The sequence below is a fragment of the Penicillium roqueforti genome (genome assembly GCF_015533775.1).
Source record: "Penicillium roqueforti strain LCP96 04111 chromosome Unknown scaffold_11, whole genome shotgun sequence".
In the NCBI taxonomy this organism is placed as follows: domain Eukaryota; kingdom Fungi; phylum Ascomycota; class Eurotiomycetes; order Eurotiales; family Aspergillaceae; genus Penicillium; species Penicillium roqueforti.
In genome coordinates this window covers 276543-294434 of record NW_024067575.1, presented here as the reverse complement: position 1 = coordinate 294434, position 17892 = coordinate 276543, and the positions used below count along the sequence as shown (strand labels likewise).

General features: G+C 51.2%; 5 protein-coding genes across 5 annotated transcripts; 4 read left to right on the top strand and 1 right to left on the bottom strand.

The window, feature by feature from the left end:
• Positions 1-260: 260 nt before the first annotated feature.
• LCP9604111_5002 (putative phosphatidate cytidylyltransferase) lies at positions 261-3026 on the top strand (the record flags this gene model as incomplete). Its single annotated transcript, XM_039072765.1, has 2 exons — positions 261-822; positions 880-3026. 2 exons carry the CDS (start codon positions 261-263, stop codon positions 3024-3026), a joined length of 2709 nt encoding a protein of 902 aa, XP_038928973.1.
• Positions 3027-4376: 1350 nt separating this feature from the next.
• On the top strand, positions 4377-7360 carry atg1 (serine/threonine protein kinase ATG1; the record flags this gene model as incomplete). Its single annotated transcript, XM_039072764.1, has 3 exons — positions 4377-4502; positions 4565-7148; positions 7206-7360. The coding sequence occupies 3 exons, from the start codon at positions 4377-4379 to the stop codon at positions 7358-7360; spliced, it is 2865 nt and encodes a 954-aa protein (XP_038928972.1).
• Positions 7361-8843: 1483 nt separating this feature from the next.
• LCP9604111_5000 (high affinity methionine permease) lies at positions 8844-10747 on the top strand (the record flags this gene model as incomplete). The annotated part of the gene is made up of 6 exons (XM_039072763.1): positions 8844-8955; positions 9016-9247; positions 9307-9757; positions 9814-10078; positions 10134-10296; positions 10348-10747. 6 exons carry the CDS (start codon positions 8844-8846, stop codon positions 10745-10747), a joined length of 1623 nt encoding a protein of 540 aa, XP_038928971.1.
• A 789-nt stretch (positions 10748-11536) lies between these two features.
• LCP9604111_4999 (M1 family metallopeptidase) lies at positions 11537-14479 on the top strand (the record flags this gene model as incomplete). The annotated part of the gene is made up of 4 exons (XM_039072759.1): positions 11537-11685; positions 11753-14123; positions 14198-14319; positions 14392-14479. The coding sequence occupies 4 exons, from the start codon at positions 11537-11539 to the stop codon at positions 14477-14479; spliced, it is 2730 nt and encodes a 909-aa protein (XP_038928970.1).
• Positions 14480-14725: 246 nt separating this feature from the next.
• Positions 14726-17257, bottom strand: prp28 (mRNA splicing protein PRP28; the record flags this gene model as incomplete). The annotated part of the gene is made up of 3 exons (XM_039072758.1): positions 14726-14882; positions 14950-16904; positions 16982-17257. The coding sequence occupies 3 exons, from the start codon at positions 17255-17257 to the stop codon at positions 14726-14728; spliced, it is 2388 nt and encodes a 795-aa protein (XP_038928969.1).
• Positions 17258-17892: the final 635 nt, after the last annotated feature.

The window sequence follows — 17892 nt, the reverse complement described above, 5'->3', positions numbered from 1 at the left end:
GTCGATGCTCTACTCCACCGATGATCGATGTACGCACTGTCCGCTCGCATGTGATAAGGCAAAATCCCTTCCGCATTCAGGAAAAGATAACAGTGTCATTCTGCCTCCGCCACGTTCTCAATATCTCCGCCATCGAACTTAAACAGGACTAAATTGTTAGTTACCCTGCTCTTTTTCTGGACGTTATACTATCCTCCCCATACATTGTACATCCTTATCCCACCGCGGCATGACGTACTCATCGACATAAGCATGGCGCCATGAGTTCGCCGTGGAAAGAAGAACAAGAAGCGACGTTTCGCACCAGTACACCTCTGGACCCCGAAGCGTTCGCCGAAGACCTCCGACTATTTAATCGCTCCCCCCATCCATACCACAGAAGTCGACGCCTCGGATCATGCACTCCCTCCGACGGCGACCGTCTCCACCCGCTCTCCTCCTACTCCAGGTCCTCACGAACAACCAGCGACAGTGGCACAGAGGCAGACGATGAAAGCACCGGTATTCTAAGGGGATTACCTGCCCCGCCCCTCCGTCCTCGAAAAGGCCTACGGTCTGGTGGGGTGGGTCTCACTGAGGTCGATGACTGGCTGCCAAGTCTGCAACCGTGGCCGTCATTTGTGCGGCCTATTTTGCGGACGTCGCGGCGGAGCTCGGAGGAAGAACTTGAGGAAGAGGCCTTTGAGGAGAGACTGAGGTTCAGGCGCCAGAGACGGGTGGAGGTTCTCCGGCGGTTGTTGGAGGCTGCGCTTTTGTTGTCTGTGGGTGGCGTGGTCTTGTACCAAGACCGGGCGCGCTCCTTAGCTTGGGAATGGAGAAAGGGTATGGGGAAAACTGATATTGCTACCAAAAATCTGGGGCGCGCTAATTGATATACAGAGCTTGCTGCTCATGCCCTCGTGGTCTTGGGTCTCTATGCCAGCTATCCGCTCGCTGTTCGAGCATCGCAAGGCCGAAGCTGGCGCATCTGGCGCATCTGGTCCACGAAACGGACATACTTCTCAATACCCGCGAGCTTCGATCCGGCCCCCCTTCTCTATCCGATTCTTATCCCCATCTTCGTCTCGTTATCGCTGTCCAACCATCTCCCGCCACTTATCATGCCTAATATCATCCTCAGCCTCTCCTCTTTACCAACGCCTGTTATACCGTTCCAGAACCGGGCGAATGGATTTGATAACCTCCATTGGATGGTCTCTATGATTCCCATCCTCGTTTCCGAACATTTCTCCTCGGACCATACTGTACCCAAACCATTGACGCTTCGCGGGCTCGACGCAGAGTCTTTAATACTTCTTTTCCCTTTGCATCAAGCGTTGATACCCACTTTAGACTTTTTGTTGACGACCAGCATTCTTCCCGCTGAGCTGCAGCTTTTGACAACTGCTTTGATCAACTTGTACTTGTTTGCGGCCTCTCCCCAGATGGAGATACTCAAAGCCTTGTTATGGCTTGGAGGCATGTGTTTGTTTGCTTCTTGTCGACATATACTGCGTTGGGAGGTTTCTTTGGCTAGAATTCCCAGCTGGAAATTCCGCCGCGCCCCACATGGCGCGCAATCTCCCCGCAAATTCTTGAACATGATGGACCATCGAATTTGTGAGAAGTTGAGTAGAACGGCGCACGTTCCATCGGACGATGCTACATCGGACAGCGATGGCCCTAATGGCTTCATGTTTTCAAGGCCGCGCAAGACGAAGACCATGCAGGATAATCGCTCTTTCCGCCCATCGGCAGAGCCGACATCTGCAGTCGACCAGGTCACGACGGAGGCGATTTTCGAGAAGCATGCTCGTATTGTGCATCGACGACGCCATACCATATCTACATTCGACGAAGTCGTTCGAGAGGAACGTGTCCACACCACCCCCGGTGGTAGACGCAAGAAAATGATGGGTCCTGGCCTGGCCTCCTTCCTCTCGCTCACTTCAGCCCAGGCACAGGTCCGAAAATGGTTGTACGCATTTTACGTGTATGTTCTGTCGCTGATTATCATTCTTGGGCCTATTCGAAAATACGTAGCAGAGCACGCACTACAAGGCCAGGATCCGTTCGGTTGGGCTATCGGCTACCTGCTGGGAAACTTCTCGAAAATTCGCTTTTGGGTGCTTATGTTGAACCTTGAATACTGGATCGAACTGCCACCCCGCCCTGATGCAGATAATCTGAGTGCCTCCTGCTTCCTTGGGTCGGTCGAACATATTCGCCAGGCTACTTTTGGAGCTGCCGTGACCCGTCTACTACTCAGTGGATACTGCGCGTTGGTACTACTGACAGGCCTGGCTATTGTGGTTAAGCTCAGCTCTGTTGCCGAGGTTGATACGCGCCGCAAGATTTTCCACGGCATGATGGTGGTTATGTTCCTTCCCGCGATTTTTGTGGATCCAGCCTTCTGCGCCATGGCGCTAGCCTTGGTCCTCTCCATATTCCTTCTACTTGACCTATTCCGCGCATCTCAACTACCTCCAATTTCGCGACCGCTTACCTACTTTCTGGCCCCGTATGTTGACGGCCGTGATCACCGTGGCCCGGTCATCATCTCGCATATCTTCTTGCTAATTGGATGTTCGATACCCCTTTGGCTGTCGCTTTCCGATCTCCCTCGGACTGGCCTGGGCCCCTGGGCCGGTTGGGAGGTACCGTCACGGGATGTAAGCATGGCCAGCGGAGTTATCTGTGTTGGCATGGGCGACGCGGCTGCATCCCTCATTGGCCGACGGTACGGCCGGCTGAAATGGTTCTGGGGAGGCGGCAAATCACTTGAAGGCAGCATTGCTTTCGTTGTAGCTGTCACCTGCGGGCTGATCGCGGTTCGTGCCTGGTTGGTGCTCGGTGGCTGGCCCGTGTCTGGGCTCGAATCGGCTGCAGTGACAGCTTTCTCCGCTCACTTCTGGGCCTGGACTTTGCTCAAGGCGGTTCTGGCGGCAGCCGGAACGAGCGCCACCGAAGCAATCCTTACCGGTTGTAATGACAATGTCGTGGTCCCAGTGGTGTTATGGCTGCTGGTGCGGGGTCTTGGCGTCTGATGTGCCACGTTGATGTGTATAAATGCGCGACATGTTTGCTTCCTATTTCCTGACCTTTTTTTCATTTCCTTTTTTTGCTCGGAGGTTTGCGTGTGATTATTTGCCTATCATATCCCTACGGCATTTTGTATAGTATGGTGGGGTACTTAGCCCGAGGATGTATAGATTGACCTCGACTACTCAACCAGAGACCATGTTTGGGTGCCTATACTAGCGGCGCGTCATTGCATATCTGCCTTGCCTTAGCTTCCCCCCTTTCTCTGAATTTAACCAACCGCTGCGCCATGACTGGGAGCCATAGGCTGCAGATAAGCTTCCGTCACCATACAGTTCCATCGTGTTTTGTGATCGATCACCTACCTTTCAATTTGGCAGTATTTATGGAGTACAGGAAGATACGAAGATTGCAGAAGACATCCTCCGTTTATAGAGGAGCCTTGCTAGAGTCTAGACACTATATATAGAGCCTAACCCCACAGAACGCATACGTATATGTATTTCTTCACCCCCTAGTCTCCGGTATAATTCCGGTATCCGTGATCTGCCTTGCCGATCTCGGCCTTATCTAATCGATAAGCACATGACCTAGATCACTGCGATTTGGACACTCCCAAGGTTCTTTTTTGCCGTCCCTGGCGCTTTAAAGAGGGTTGTTCTCGATATTCCCTATAATTTGGACAACTGATTCATTTCCTCTATCATTTGTCTCTCATCTCTCATTCCCCCCAGACTTCCCTGTACCTTTTCATCTTATCGGGCAGTCCAGATCATCTCCACCCCTCTGACCGCCTTACGCGATCATCGCCGCTTGTCACTCGTTATCGTTGGGTCACACCCCCCAATCGTGGAGTATCCCTGGGTCTTGGGGCTCTCTTCCCGTTTCCACCATCACATCATCTTGCTCTTTCATTAGGACTTGTCATTTTGCCCCCTTAGATCTTTGGTTCTCTCCATATTATACTCAAATCTCCTAACCTCCCGCCCTTTTGGCTATTCTGCATCTCACCTCTCACCGCTTTAAGTGTTTTGGATCAACTTGTGTTTGCTTCCTTGAAGTACATCGTTCTACATCGACATCATTTCTTATAATCTACCCGAGTTCACCGGTCTCGTTCCACGGCACTCAGTTGCAGTACCTTCCCATACCCATTCTCCCGGCGGTTCCTCGTCCTTCCAGGCTTCCCGGAGGCATCGTCATCCTTTCCATAGCTCCCCTGATGGGCCTCTCGAGTCGATCGTTCCTATTGCTGCTGCTGAGGTAGTTGTGGTTGCTGGGGTGTAACTCGATCTGATTTCCCCCAGCGTTAGTCTACCAGAGACAGAACAGGCATTGGCGTGCCCACCGCCGTCATGGCGTCCCAACATTCGAGGAGATCGCGCGAACCCCCCCGTTCAGAGATGTCGATCGGTCGCTATACACGGCTCGATGAGATCGGGCGAGGTAGTTTCGCGACGGTCTATCAAGGTATCCATACAGTGAGTCGTGCCTTGTCTTCTAATATGTCAAGTTGATGGATGCTAATCGGTTCCCATCACAGCAAACGAGAACCTTTGTAGCAATCAAGTCCGTGAACTTGTCGAAGCTTAACAAGAAGCTCAAAGAAAACCTTTCGTCCGAGATCGATATCCTCAAGGGGCTACAGCACCCACATATCGTGGCCCTGATCGACTGCCATGAATCAACATCTCACATTCACTTGGTCATGGAATACTGTGCACTGGGGGATCTTTCGCTGTTCATCAAGCGCCGAGATACTCTTGGATCACATAAATACACTCGGGATATGATTGCAAAATATCCAAATGCACCCGGCGCCTCGCTCAATGAGGTGGTTACTAGGCACTTCCTCAAACAGCTTTCAAGCGCACTGAAATTCCTTCGTGACCGAAATCTCATTCATCGAGATATCAAGCCACAGAATCTCTTGTTGTGTCCCTCACCTTCGTCGTATCGGACCGGGACTGCTCAGGTAATTCCTTATAAAGGCAGCGATGACTCTTACGAGCCTATGACGGGGCTTGAGTCCCTCCCCATGCTCAAAATCGCAGATTTCGGCTTCGCTCGATCTTTACCAGCCACTTCACTCGCAGAGACTCTTTGTGGATCTCCACTGTACATGGCACCCGAGATTCTTCGTTATGAGAAGTATGATGCCAAGGCCGACTTGTGGTCGGTAGGTACTGTGCTCTACGAAATGGTGGTGGGCCGACCCCCGTTCCGGGCCACAAATCACGTTGAGTTGCTGCGAAAGATCGAGAAAGGAGAAGACCGAATCCGCTTTCCTGAAGATAACCCCGCCTCAGATGACATCAAAAAGTTAATCCGAGGTCTGCTGAAACGGAACCCAGTGGAGCGATTGAACTTCCCTGAGTTCTTCAGCAACAATGTGATAAATGATCCGATTCCTGGCTTGGTAGCGGATGACCTTCCAGAACCACCACAATCGCCACGGCCGAGGCAGCTTGCCGCAAAGACTGAAGAATCTCCTTATAATACTGGGCCTGAGGACAGACTTGCATATCCTCCCGGTCAAAGACCTGTTGCAACACGCCTAAGATCAGGAACGCCGCCGACCGCTACACAAATGCGTCGTGTGGGAAGCGCTGACCGGCCTGCTCCTGGTATTTCTAGGGAGCAACAATTGAGAGCTGCACCAGCCCAACGGCCTGGACCTGTCAGCCTTGCCACTGCCCCGGGACGCCAGGAGCTTACCGAACGCAACGCAACTACTGCGGCCGTCGATCGGCAGAGAAACCGGAACACTTACACTGACTCTTCCAAAGCTAGTGACTCAACAGTCCGTGCCCAGGAGGCACGAGATCGCGCTGCACAAGAAGTGGCATTTGAGAGAGACTATGTTGTTGTCGAAAAGCGGGCTGTGGAGGTCAATGCCTTTGCAGATGAACTGGCTCATAGCCCACGCCTTCGAGGCGGCCTTTCTCGACCAGGACAAACTGGCGCCGCCGGCCGTCGGGCAACAACGCAGGGTCTACCTACAGTGTCGCCATCTTCCCCGCATGCCAATGCGGCTAAAGCCATGCAGGTTGTTTCGGGTCGTTCGCGAGCAGATTCCATACATCAGCGCCAGCATTCCTACGAGCGACGTTACGGGCAAAGCCCTACGTCGGCGACCTCGGCAATCTCGAAAGCACTCAACATGGCCAGCGGTCGTCTGTTCAAAATGGGCTTCTCTCCTCCCCTCACCAAAGGTGGGCGATCTCCGCCTCTAGCCTATAACCCTTTCCCCGCCTATCCTCCTACACATGCCAGTCTTTTGATCACCGGAGACGGCTCCAAACCCAATGCAACCGTAGATGAAGATTGCAAGGCAGTTCAGGAAATCGAGGAATGTGCCACGCGTAGTGACGTTGTCTTCGGATTTGCCGAGGTCAAATATAAACAGCTTGTCCCGCTAGCACCTTCGGCACCGACTGATCCATCTGCGAGACCTATGGACACAAACATTGAACCAGACTCTGCCGATTCCGATGATGGCCTGACAGTTGATGCTATTGTTACATTGTCCGAGGAAGCTTTGGTACTATATGTCAAGGCTTTGTCTTTGCTTGCAAAGTCAATGGACATTGCTGGGGCCTGGTGGTCGCGCAAGAACAGAGAAGAGGCCTATGGGGAGTTCCCCGCCAAAGACAGCATGAGCGCAGCTGCCGGTACCCGGATCAACTACGTTGTGCAATGGGTGAGGAGTCGGTTCAATGAGGTTATCGAAAAAGCCGAATTCGTGCGCCTAAAACTCATCGAGGGTCAACGGCGATTGCCACCAGATCATCCTAGCCATCCAGATAACCATTCCATTGGCTCCACCGCCGGCTCGAGCTCAACCGCCGATGTAGTAGTGAGCCCCGGCGTCACAGCGGAGAGGCTAATGTATGATCGCGCACTTGAGATGAGCCGGGCGGCTGCCATCAATGAATTGACTGGCGAAGATCTTGCAAATTGTGAGATCACATATGTTACTGCGATTCGCATGCTCGAAGCTGTGCTTGAGAGTGACGGAACGCGATCTATTCCGGGTAGCAACGAACGGCAAAGCGGTTCGCAACCTGGTGACAAGATAATTCTGGACGAGCTGCAGGTGGAGGATCGGCAGGTTGTTGTCAAACGTGAGTCTTGTGCAAGTCCATCCGGCGGACATATCCAAAACTAACACCTTATTCTAGTCGTATCCAGTATGCGTGGCCGCCTCGCATCTGTCCGGAAGAAGTTAGCTGTTCTATCCAAGCGATCCTCGGCGCCGACTCCAACGGGGGGCAAGACACCTACATCCACCATTTCTCCGGTTGCATATGCCACGGGGGTGACACCGCCTAGATGAGCACTTTGTTCTCCCCCGAGATATCCACCAAATCTATTGGGATTATTACGATATTGTTCGATTCAGTAGCGTCATGATTATAGCCTTATATGTATAAGGTTAACTCACGACGCTAACAATTGACCCTATTTTTCACCCGCCCTTTTATATATGGTAACCTCTGGCTAACCCCAATGCCATGTTCCTCTTTTTGCCATTTATCTGCCACTTACGTTTCTACGAAGACTAATTTCTTCGTTCATATTCTTCGATCTATTTTTCCAGTTCACCTCTTGCCATATATCCCACAGCACGAAACCAGGGGAGTTCTTATTCATGTTATTTATGTCATGTCATGCCTTATTGCTTTTTTCTTCCTTTACTTTTTCTTTACCTTTCTTGTCCTCATTTTCGGATTGGCGTTTGACCCGGGGACCCACGGTATACAGATTGGCACTGAGTTTTTTTTTGGGCTGGGAACGCACAAGGTCATGGCGTTGGTGTGCTCCAATATTGGATTTGGTGCAGATGCTGCCAGATGTATTGTACATAGAAATTGAGGAAACTCATTACATTTTTTTGTCTCTATACTGCGTAAGTAACTTGCAGCTGTTATAGGATATGGAGCACGAGATAGGTATGTGCTCTACAGGCTTGGCTAAGGTTGGCAGATATTTACAAACGCAAGTAACCCTGACGATGGCGTGCTTGACTATGTGTCATAAGTCTCAGAATTTCTTCCTATTCATTTAACACCTTGGGCCTTTGCCTCTTGGCTTTTTCTAGGCACAGCATATTCCCTCAAAGAGATTTATATGATCTCCCTGACACATGTTTGAGCCTAAACCATTGCCGAAATCACTGACCCGACCTCCATGTACTATGAATAATATCTTGCATTTTTGAAATAACCAACAGAATAACTGCCAGAAGGACCATGTTTACCGTAGTTTTACCACGGCCCGTCCCCCAAATGTATGGATCCTCAGCAGCCCACTCACCCTGGTCACCGCACCACCGGTCTCCGAGGCTTTTCTTTGCGTTTTCTTTCATTGCGCCATGATGGTTAAGACAGACGACATGAATCATGCGCTGCTATCCCATTTCCAAGACAAATGTATGTCTAATTGGGTTGCCAATTTTCGTGCAATGTAACGTCGGCATCGCCAGGCAATGGTGCGATGCAGCCCGTAGCCCGTAGCCTTGCCCAAGGCTTCTGGAACTCTTCCATGTGGGCCGGATTATACGGATGAAACCCACAAACTCTGCTGGGACCTTTGCCTCCATCTGGTGATACTCCGTACGGGTCTTCCAACTTGATTTCCAGGGTAGTAAAAGGCGATGCCCAGCCGCAAGGACCTATGGCATCACATTTAGTACTAGCACCTCATTTTTGCGCCGTTGCTAGCCGTCCTCAATTTGCCTCTTGGAAGCGCAGCTGAATACAAATACTCATCGATCGATTCCACTGTGTGGGTAGTGACTTGATCTGCATAACCTAATAATGGCTGAACGGGTTGACCCTGTTGTTGAGGCTTCTGATAAGTCGCCAGTATTTGCTACAAAGTCGGCCGGAGATGACGGCCTCCGGCGAGCAGATGGTATTTCGGGATTGTGTATGTTCTTCTCTATATCGAGTGATGGCTGCGTGACACCTCTAATCGTTCTGCGTTCAGATGAAGGAAATATCTTCGAGGCAACCCCCGACAGCCGTCGTCACATTGGAGTATTCAGTGCTGCCCTCTTAATCTTTAACCGGGTTATTGGTACGGGTATCTTTGCCACACCAAGCACTATCCTTGCATTGACTGGCAGTGTTGGTCTCTCATTGTTCATGTGGGTTATCGGCACTGTAATTGCTCTAGCAGGGACGGCAGTATACCTAGAATGGGGTACTGCAATTCCAAGGTATGTTATTGAACGAAAGTATCAGAGAGAAGACTTGACTGATTAATCTGGCTGTATAGAAATGGAGGCGAGAAGAACTACCTCGAATACGTTTATACCAAGCCCAAGTTCCTGGCCACTGCCATGTTCGCCGCCTATGCAGTATTACTCGGATGGGCTGCAAGTAACAGCGTTGTTTTCGGTCAATATATCCTCAACGCAGCAGAAGTTGAGGTTGGACGATGGAACCAGCGTGGAGTTGGCATGGCCTGCCTCACTGCCGCCTTTCTTATCCATTCCGTTGCCCTGAAATGGGGTATTCGGCTTCAGAATGCGCTTGGTGTTATCAAGTTGATTGTCGTCGTGTTTATCATTGTTTCTGGTTGGGCGGCACTTGGTGGCCATACAAAGGCTGAGACGCCGCATAACTTCAAAAATGCGTTTGAAGGCACCAAGGGAAGTGGATATGGCATTGTCATGTCGTTGTACAACGTTATCTGGTCCTTTATTGGCTATTCAAATGCCAACTATGTAAGAACATGAACATATGAGTTGCGTCTAGATCACATTGCTAATTACATTTACAGGCCTTGAGCGAGACAAAGAACCCAACCCGTACCTTGAAGATTGCAGCCCCTGTTGCTATCATATCTGTTGGCATTTTGTATATGTTTGTCAACATCGCCTATTTTGCCGCTGTATCGAAAGAAGAAATGCTCGGGTCTGGCAGCATTGTCGCCGCTGTGTTCTTCAGGAACATGTTCGGCAAACAGGCCGAAAGAGCTATGTCGGTCTTGGTGGCTCTCTCTGCCTTTGGCAATGTGTTGTCCGTCATCTTCTCACAAGGGCGAAGTATGTATTCTCACATTCACATTTGAACGGTATACTAATACGACTTCGATAACAGTTGTCCAAGAGCTCGGCCGTGAAGGTGTTTTGCCCTTTTCCAAGATCTGGGCCAGCAACTGGCCTTTCCACTCGCCAGCCGCTGGCTTGCTTGAACACTATATCGTCTCGGTCATTATCATGCTCGCCCCCCCTCCCGGTGACGCATACAACTTCCTCCTCAAGTATGTGATTTCTGAAGACACCGCAAGATCAATACTGACCAATTCTCCCAGTCTCATCTCTTACCCCCTTTCCATTGTCAACTTCTTCGTGGCCGCTGGTCTCGTTCATATCTACCTCACCAAAGAGAAGAACTACCCCAACTGGAAGCCCGGTATTCGTGCTACACTACCAGTCACCATCTTCTTCATGCTGTCAAACCTGTATCTCGCGGTTGCGCCATATGTGCCCCCAAGCGATGGCCAAAATGTGTACGAACAGCTACCTTACTACCTGCACTGTGTGGTAGCCCTTGCGCTTTTCGCAGCAGGAGCAATCTACTACGTTGTCTGGGCGGTGTTGTTGCCTCGGATTGGTAAGTATGTGCTTGTCAAGGAGTCCGTCGTGGATGCGGATGGTTGGTCTCGAAGTGTTTTCACACGACTACCACAGGCAGAGGCAGTGCGTTCTTAGGGATACTGGGTGTGAGATAAAATTGGGTTGCTTGATTTTGGATTTATGTGCTTGGGAGATATATTTTGTCATGGTGACTTTTCACCAGACCTTACTAGTAATAGGTAATAGCAGAATAGAACCATTCTTTCTTCACAACACCTCATTACCAACTGCTCTGTCATGCTGTGACATCAGAACAATGAACCGCGGTGCTGTATGTTCCAGTCTTCTATGGTAGCCCACCCAAGAGAATCAATTGAAACTGTCATGAGCCCCTCAAACTTGCTGGTATATTGTCTTGCAAAATAACAGCATAAAAGCCATTTCCAATCAGTTGTCTGTCATATAGAAATGAGACATCCACTGGGTGAATTTGCGTGATGAAGGAAAGAAAAGAAGAAGAAGAAAAAAAAGAACAAAAAGCACAAGATCCACTGGCATTGACCGCCTTCGCATCTGCCGGACTCTGATCTCATGTTTTTCTTTCTTTTTGGTGACGGTTGGTCTCAAGTCCGTGGTTCAATTGATCTCACATTTGGTTCTATTTAATTATTTAATACTAATACCCTTTACTCTTCTCTTTCTTTCCTTTTTCTCCCGGTATTCGGGTTCGTGGAGCTGATGCGCCGCTTCTCCACGCGTGTGCTGCTGCAGCAAGCAAAGCCACCGCTTCTTTCCGCCAGATCTCCCCTCCCCCTCTTTGTTTCCGCTCGTTCTCCTCAAGCTTCGATTCCTAGATCAATCACCCAACGCCGCTCTCCTTCGCCGCTATCACAGACCGCCAAACGATACTGTTCCTACCGCAGAATGTGTAGCTCACGCCGCGAGACCTCCGGGTCAACCAACGTCAAGGGCGGCCGTGAGGTCCTACCTACAAACGTCAAGCCCCAGCATTATGATTTAACACTAGAGCCCGACTTTGAGAAGTTCACATACGAGGGAGCAGTCACTATCGAGTACGTCATTTATGTATAATGCATACTGTGGTGCATAGTTTTATATGTTACTAACATCTACATCTAGCCTGGATGTGACCGAAGACACCGATTTCATCACCCTCAATTCCAACCAGATCGAAATTCATAGCGCAATTGTCTCATCCAAGGGCTCAGTCGTAGACTCCAAGCCCGAAATTTCCTTCAACGAGGATGACCAGACCGCAACCATCAAGTTCGGCCAGGCTATCGCTGCGGGGTCGGATGCCCAGTTGAAGCTCACCTTCACTGGTATCCTCAATGATAACATGGCCGGATTCTATCGATCATCATACAAGGAGAATGGCGAGACTAAGTACATTGCATCATCTCAGATGGAGCCCACGGATGCCCGTCGGGCCTTCCCTTGTTTCGACGAGCCTGCCCTCAAAGCCAAGTTCACTGTGACCTTGGTCGCAGATAAGAGCCTAACCTGTTTGAGCAATATGGATGTTGATACTGAGACCGAGGTCCAGGGTGGTGCGAAGAAGGCTGTGAAATTCACCACTTCGCCCCTCATGTCTACCTATCTCGTTGCTTTTATTGTCGGAAAGCTCAACCACATTGAGACAAAGAACTTCCGCGTCCCCATCCGTGTTTACGCCACCCCCGACCAGGATATTGAGCACGGCCGTTTCTCGTTGGAGCTGGCTGCCAAGACTCTAGCCTTCTACGAGAAGGCATTTGACAGTGATTTTCCTCTGCCAAAGATGGACATGGTCGCCGTGCCTGATTTCAGCGCGGGAGCCATGGAGAACTGGGGTCTGATCACATACCGTATTGTTGATGTATTGCTGGACGAGAAGAACAGTGGCGCCTCTCGAAAGGAGCGCATCGCTGAGACCGTCCAGCACGAGTTGGCCCACCAGTGGTTTGGAAACTTGGTCACCATGGACTTCTGGGATGGACTGTGGCTCAACGAGGGTTTTGCTACCTGGATGTCATGGTACTCTTGCAACGCCTTCTACCCAGAGTGGAAGGTTTGGCAGACTTACGTTATCGACAACTTGCAAAGTGCTCTTTCGCTTGACTCGTTGCGCAGCAGCCACCCCATTGAGGTGCCTGTCAAGCGTGCCGATGAGATCAACCAGATATTCGATGCTATCTCCTACTCTAAGGGTTCCGCTGTCCTGCGCATGATCTCCAAGTACCTGGGCGAAGATGTCTTCCTCCAAGGTGTCCGCAACTACATCAAGAAGCACGCCTACGGTAACACGGAGACCGGTGATCTGTGGTCTGCTCTTGCTGATGCTAGCGGAAAACCCGTGCAGTCGGTCATGGATATCTGGACCAAGAATGTTGGCTTCCCTGTCCTCAGTGTTACAGAAAACAAGGAAACTTCTTCTATTCACGTGAAGCAAAACCGTTTCCTGCGTACCGGTGACGTTCGTCCAGAGGAAGATCAGACCCTCTTCCCTGTCATGCTTGGTCTGCGTACGGACAAGGGTATTGATGAAGACACTATGCTGACTGAGCGCGAGCGTGACTTCCCCGTTCCTGACCTGGACTTCTTCAAGCTCAACGCTGATCACTCTGCCATCTTCCGCACATCATACAGCCCCGAGCGTCTTAAGAAGCTCGGCCAGGCTGCTCGTGACGGCCGTCTGAGTGTCGAGGACCGTGCCGGCATGATTGCCGACTCGGGTGCCCTGGCAGCTTCTGGTTTCCAGCGTACCTCTGGTATGCTTTCCTTGCTCCAGGGCCTCGATACTGAGTCTGAGTTTGTCGTTTGGAACGAGATCTTGACCCGTATCGGCACCCTGCGTGCTGCTTGGCTATTCGAGGACGATAAGACAAAGGACGCCCTCAAGGCCTTCCAGCGCTCGCTGGTTGCCCCCAAGGCCCACGAAATCGGCTGGGAGTTCCCCGAGAACGACGATCACATTTTGCAACAGTTCAAAGCGCTCATGTTCGGCTCTGCCGGTATGGCTGAGGACCCGACTGTGGTCAAGGCCGCCTTGGACATGTTCACCCGCTTCGCTGCTGGCGACCTCTCCGCCATCCACCCCAACATCCGTGGTAGTGTTTTCACCATTGCGCTGAAGCACGGTGGTCTCAAGGAGTACGAAGTGGTCCTAGATCGGTCTCGCCATGCCCAGACTTCGGACGAGAAGGTCACCGCCCTGCGCTGCCTAGGTGCCTCCGAAGACCCCGAGCTTATCCAACGTACTCTTGGCCTTGCCATGAGCGAGGAGGTCAAGAGCCAGGATATTTATATGCCTCTTGGCGGTCTCCGCAGCCATCCGGCTGGTGTCGATAGCCGCTGGAACTGGCTCAAGTCTAACTGGGATGAGATCTACAAGCGTCTTCCTCCCGGTCTCGGCATGCTGGGCACTGTTGTCCAGCTGACCACTGCCAGTTTCTGCACCGAGGCGCAGTTGAAGGACGTTGAACAGTTCTTCGCCTCTAAGGACACTAAGGTAAGTGACTTCACCAAGGTTTCACCTGGGTTTTCTATCCTTGTAATATTTACTAATTTGAATTTTTCTTGCAGGGCTTCGACCGCGCTGTTGAGCAGAGCCTCGACTCTATCCGCGCCAAGATTAACTGGCTCAAGCGTGACCGCGACGATGTTGAGCAGTGGCTAAGCAGCAACAGCTATCTCCAGAGCAAGCTGTAAGTCTATAAAAAAGTGGCTGAACAATGTTCATAAATATTTTGGATACACGGGGATTCTTTGTTTTCCAGCGTTAGCAGCTCGAACTTGCCTTCTACTGCACATTATCTCTACGTTGTCACCTACGGAAAGCACGCGGGATGTGCTTCTTTGAGCTAAAATCATACTCCACTCAATTATTTCATATCTTGTAGAGTAAGTGCTTGTATGGACTACGGCTAGCTAGGCAAGCCTTGATTGGAATGACTAACTGCATGGTATTTGGCAACCGGCGCCACTAGTTAGTGATGACATAGAAGCCTCCGAGATCATGTTGATTGCTAACAAAACACCCCATAGCGGGGGAAAAAACAGGTGGTATCGATGGAAAATAATACAGAAAAAAGAGAGAAATGGCAGAGAGGCCTACGCCCACCCTCCCTTTCCTCCGAACCCAGAACTGTCCTCGATCTTCTTCCCGCCAGGACCGCGTGAGGGCTTGGACTGCGCCGCTTCGTGCTTGCGCAGTTCCTCGGGGACACGCGATATGGGTGACTTGATCAGCATTTGTTTGAGATCGTACCTGCATAAGCATTAGTAAATCAAGACCGCAACCAGATGTTAAACGGAGAGGAACGGGTGTAACATACATGACATCGCTATCCTCGCTGCCCAGGAAGGTGATAGCAACACCACTCTTTCCAGCACGACCAGTACGACCGACACGATGAGTGTAGCTTTCGATCGAAGTCGCCATGTTGAAGTTAACGACCAGTGACACATCCGGGACATCGATACCTCTTCCTGCGAGGTCAGTTGCGACGAGAACGTCTGTTGAGCCGTTGCGCACGGAAGCGAGCGCGGCTTCACGCTGGTCTTGGGTTTTGGAACCGTGTAAAGTAACCGAGGAGAAACCCCATTGTTTGATTTCGCGAGCGATAGCGTCACAGTTTCGCTTGATGTTGACGAACACGATAATCGGTGGACGGAACTCGCCTGATGAGAGGATTTCGCCGAGGCGCTTCTTGCGTTTGTCTTCGCCGGAGATCATCTCCACACGCTGCTCAACTGTGTCGACGGCTTCACCAACGCCACCGATGGTGATAATGGCTGGTCGGCGGAGGTACTTACGAGCAATGCGCTCGACTGCGGCAGGCATAGTGGCTGTGTACATCATGGTCTGGCGGTACTGGTGTTGGCTCATTGCAGCTGAATTCTCAGCTTCCTCTGTATCAGGCTTTTCGTTCGTGACGGGGAGGGCATCCAGGATCTTGTTGACAGGCTCTTCGAACCCAAGATCGATCATACGATCTGCTTCATCCATAATCACGTAGCAGCACTGACTGAGGACTAGCATGCGACGCTCGATACAGTCAACTAGACGACCAGGAGTGGCAATGATAATTTCGGCGCCATCGCGCAGGCTGAATGCTTGCTCTTCAAGCGAGTGACCACCGACAATACTGACCACGTTGAAACCAAGGGGTTGTGTAAACTTCTTGGCTTCGATCTCGATCTGCTGCGCCAATTCACGTGTGGGTGCTAGAACAATAGCGTATGGACCGTCGTTTTTGCGCCACTCATTCTCGTCAAGACGCGGTAGCGCCGAGATGTAGACTAAAAGTGGGAGGAGGAATGCAGCGGTTTTACCGGAACCTGTCACGGCCACACCAATCAGGTCACGCGACTGCATGGCGATGGGGATTGCCGCGCGCTGAATGGCTGTTGGGTCCTTATATCCGACACGGTCAATAAGCTCCAACAAGCGCTTTGGCAATGGACTCTCTTCCCACGAACGCATGGGATTGGGTACGCTGCCGCCTTTGGTGGCAATGTTGAAATCCTCCTTGAAAATACGCCAGTCTCGCTCACGCATGAGGTCCAAGCGCTTCTCACTCCAATGCTTGTCAATCTGCGTGCGGGTACTATCCTCGCGTCGCCGGCGTTCCATCTCCAGCATTTGTTTGGCTCGCGCGCTACCAGCTTCGTGATCGCGGCTCACCAGTGCCTCTGCGTATTTGCGCGCAACCTCATCGGCGACATCGTCACCAAAGCCTGCCAAACGCCCTCGGCCAAAGAAGTTGGCTTCCTGTCGGCGCTGGTATAGGGGGTTATAGTCTCCGCTTGTGTCTTCCTCGGTGTTCCATTCAAAGTTGAACTTTCGGTCTGCAGTACGCTTGCGCTTCTTCTTTGCCGAGAAGTTAGATGTCTGGTCGGCTCCCATGTATCGGTGCTTAGTCAATGTAGCTAGTGCTGCCGCTTCGTCTTCTTCCGTCAGACGCTTTTCGCCTTTAGTCTTAGATGGGGGTGGCGGCATATCCTGGTCGCGATTGTGTTGATTGTGCTGACGGCCTCCCTTTCGCATACCACCAGGTCCAGTTGGATGTTCGTCACGCATCGCTCGCGGCCCGGTGGGGACATGACGGACCACTGGTTCATCCCGCACATTGCGAGGCTCTTGGCGCCTCACAGACGATGGTGCAGATATGAGACCGTTGCGATCAGCGCCGTTGGTGCGAGCCTTGGCTTGCCGCTCTGCCTCAACCTCTTGAGCCCGTTTCTCCAGAGCGATTTTCTCTCGTTGAGCTTTAGACAAGAATTTAGGCTACAAGAAGATGTAAATGTGAGTAAAAGGCACGGAATCTTGCGTCATGTATCATCATCGGAAGAGGACAGGCTTACTTTTGCAGTTGCCGCATCTGCTTCTTTCTTCTTGCGTATCAAGTCCTCCACACTCAGTGGAGTGACAGCCGGTTTCTTTGCGCCCCATCCTAGCTTTTGCTTCTTCTGGGTATCAGCTGGAGGCGGGGGTGGCACATCATCGGGAGGAGGTGGAGGAGCGATGCTGTCTGGCGGCGGTGGAGGAGCGGTTAAATCTTCTGGAGGAGGCGGAGGCGGGCTGGGCAGGCGCTCCACTGAGGGAGGGCGTGGAGGGAATCCCTCGGCGCCGTTGGTCATGACTTGAATATGCAAGAGAAGTGATGGCTAAGGAAACTAGAGACGGAATTTCTATGGAATACGATAAGAGCTAGACGCGTAGTCACGTGTGCATGATCACGTGCATATCTACTATAGACTCCGATAGAGTACGGAGTAGGTAAGATGGCTATATTCTTTCTACGCCGCCAGCCTATATACCCCGAGTAGGGCGCACGTGTGATGCGCGTTATAGTATATGACATTCTCTACTGGCAGAAGTAAAGCGTGTCTGGGGCCTTGGGATGCAAATCCCACTGAAATATGACTCTACGGAGTACGGAGTACGGAGTACGTGGTGCAGTGCAGAGAAAAGCAGGAGCCTAGTTGTCAAGTAAAGTTCTAGAGAGAGAGAGCCTAGTCAGATCATCACCCCAAAAATGAGAAGCAAGTTGTGAGATGTTTGTGCACTAGGAGATTGTATACTATGGTGAACCGTCCTGGATGGTTGGTATTTTTGTGTCGTTCTCGTCTTACCTGCATAACCAGGCTGCCCATCGTGCATTTCCCTCTTCAATGGCTACATTATTAGAAAGGGGTAGAAAGGATTATACATGCTCAACCACAATATACTGGAACGATCTAGTTGTTGTGCGTAAGTCTAACAAGGCTAAGAC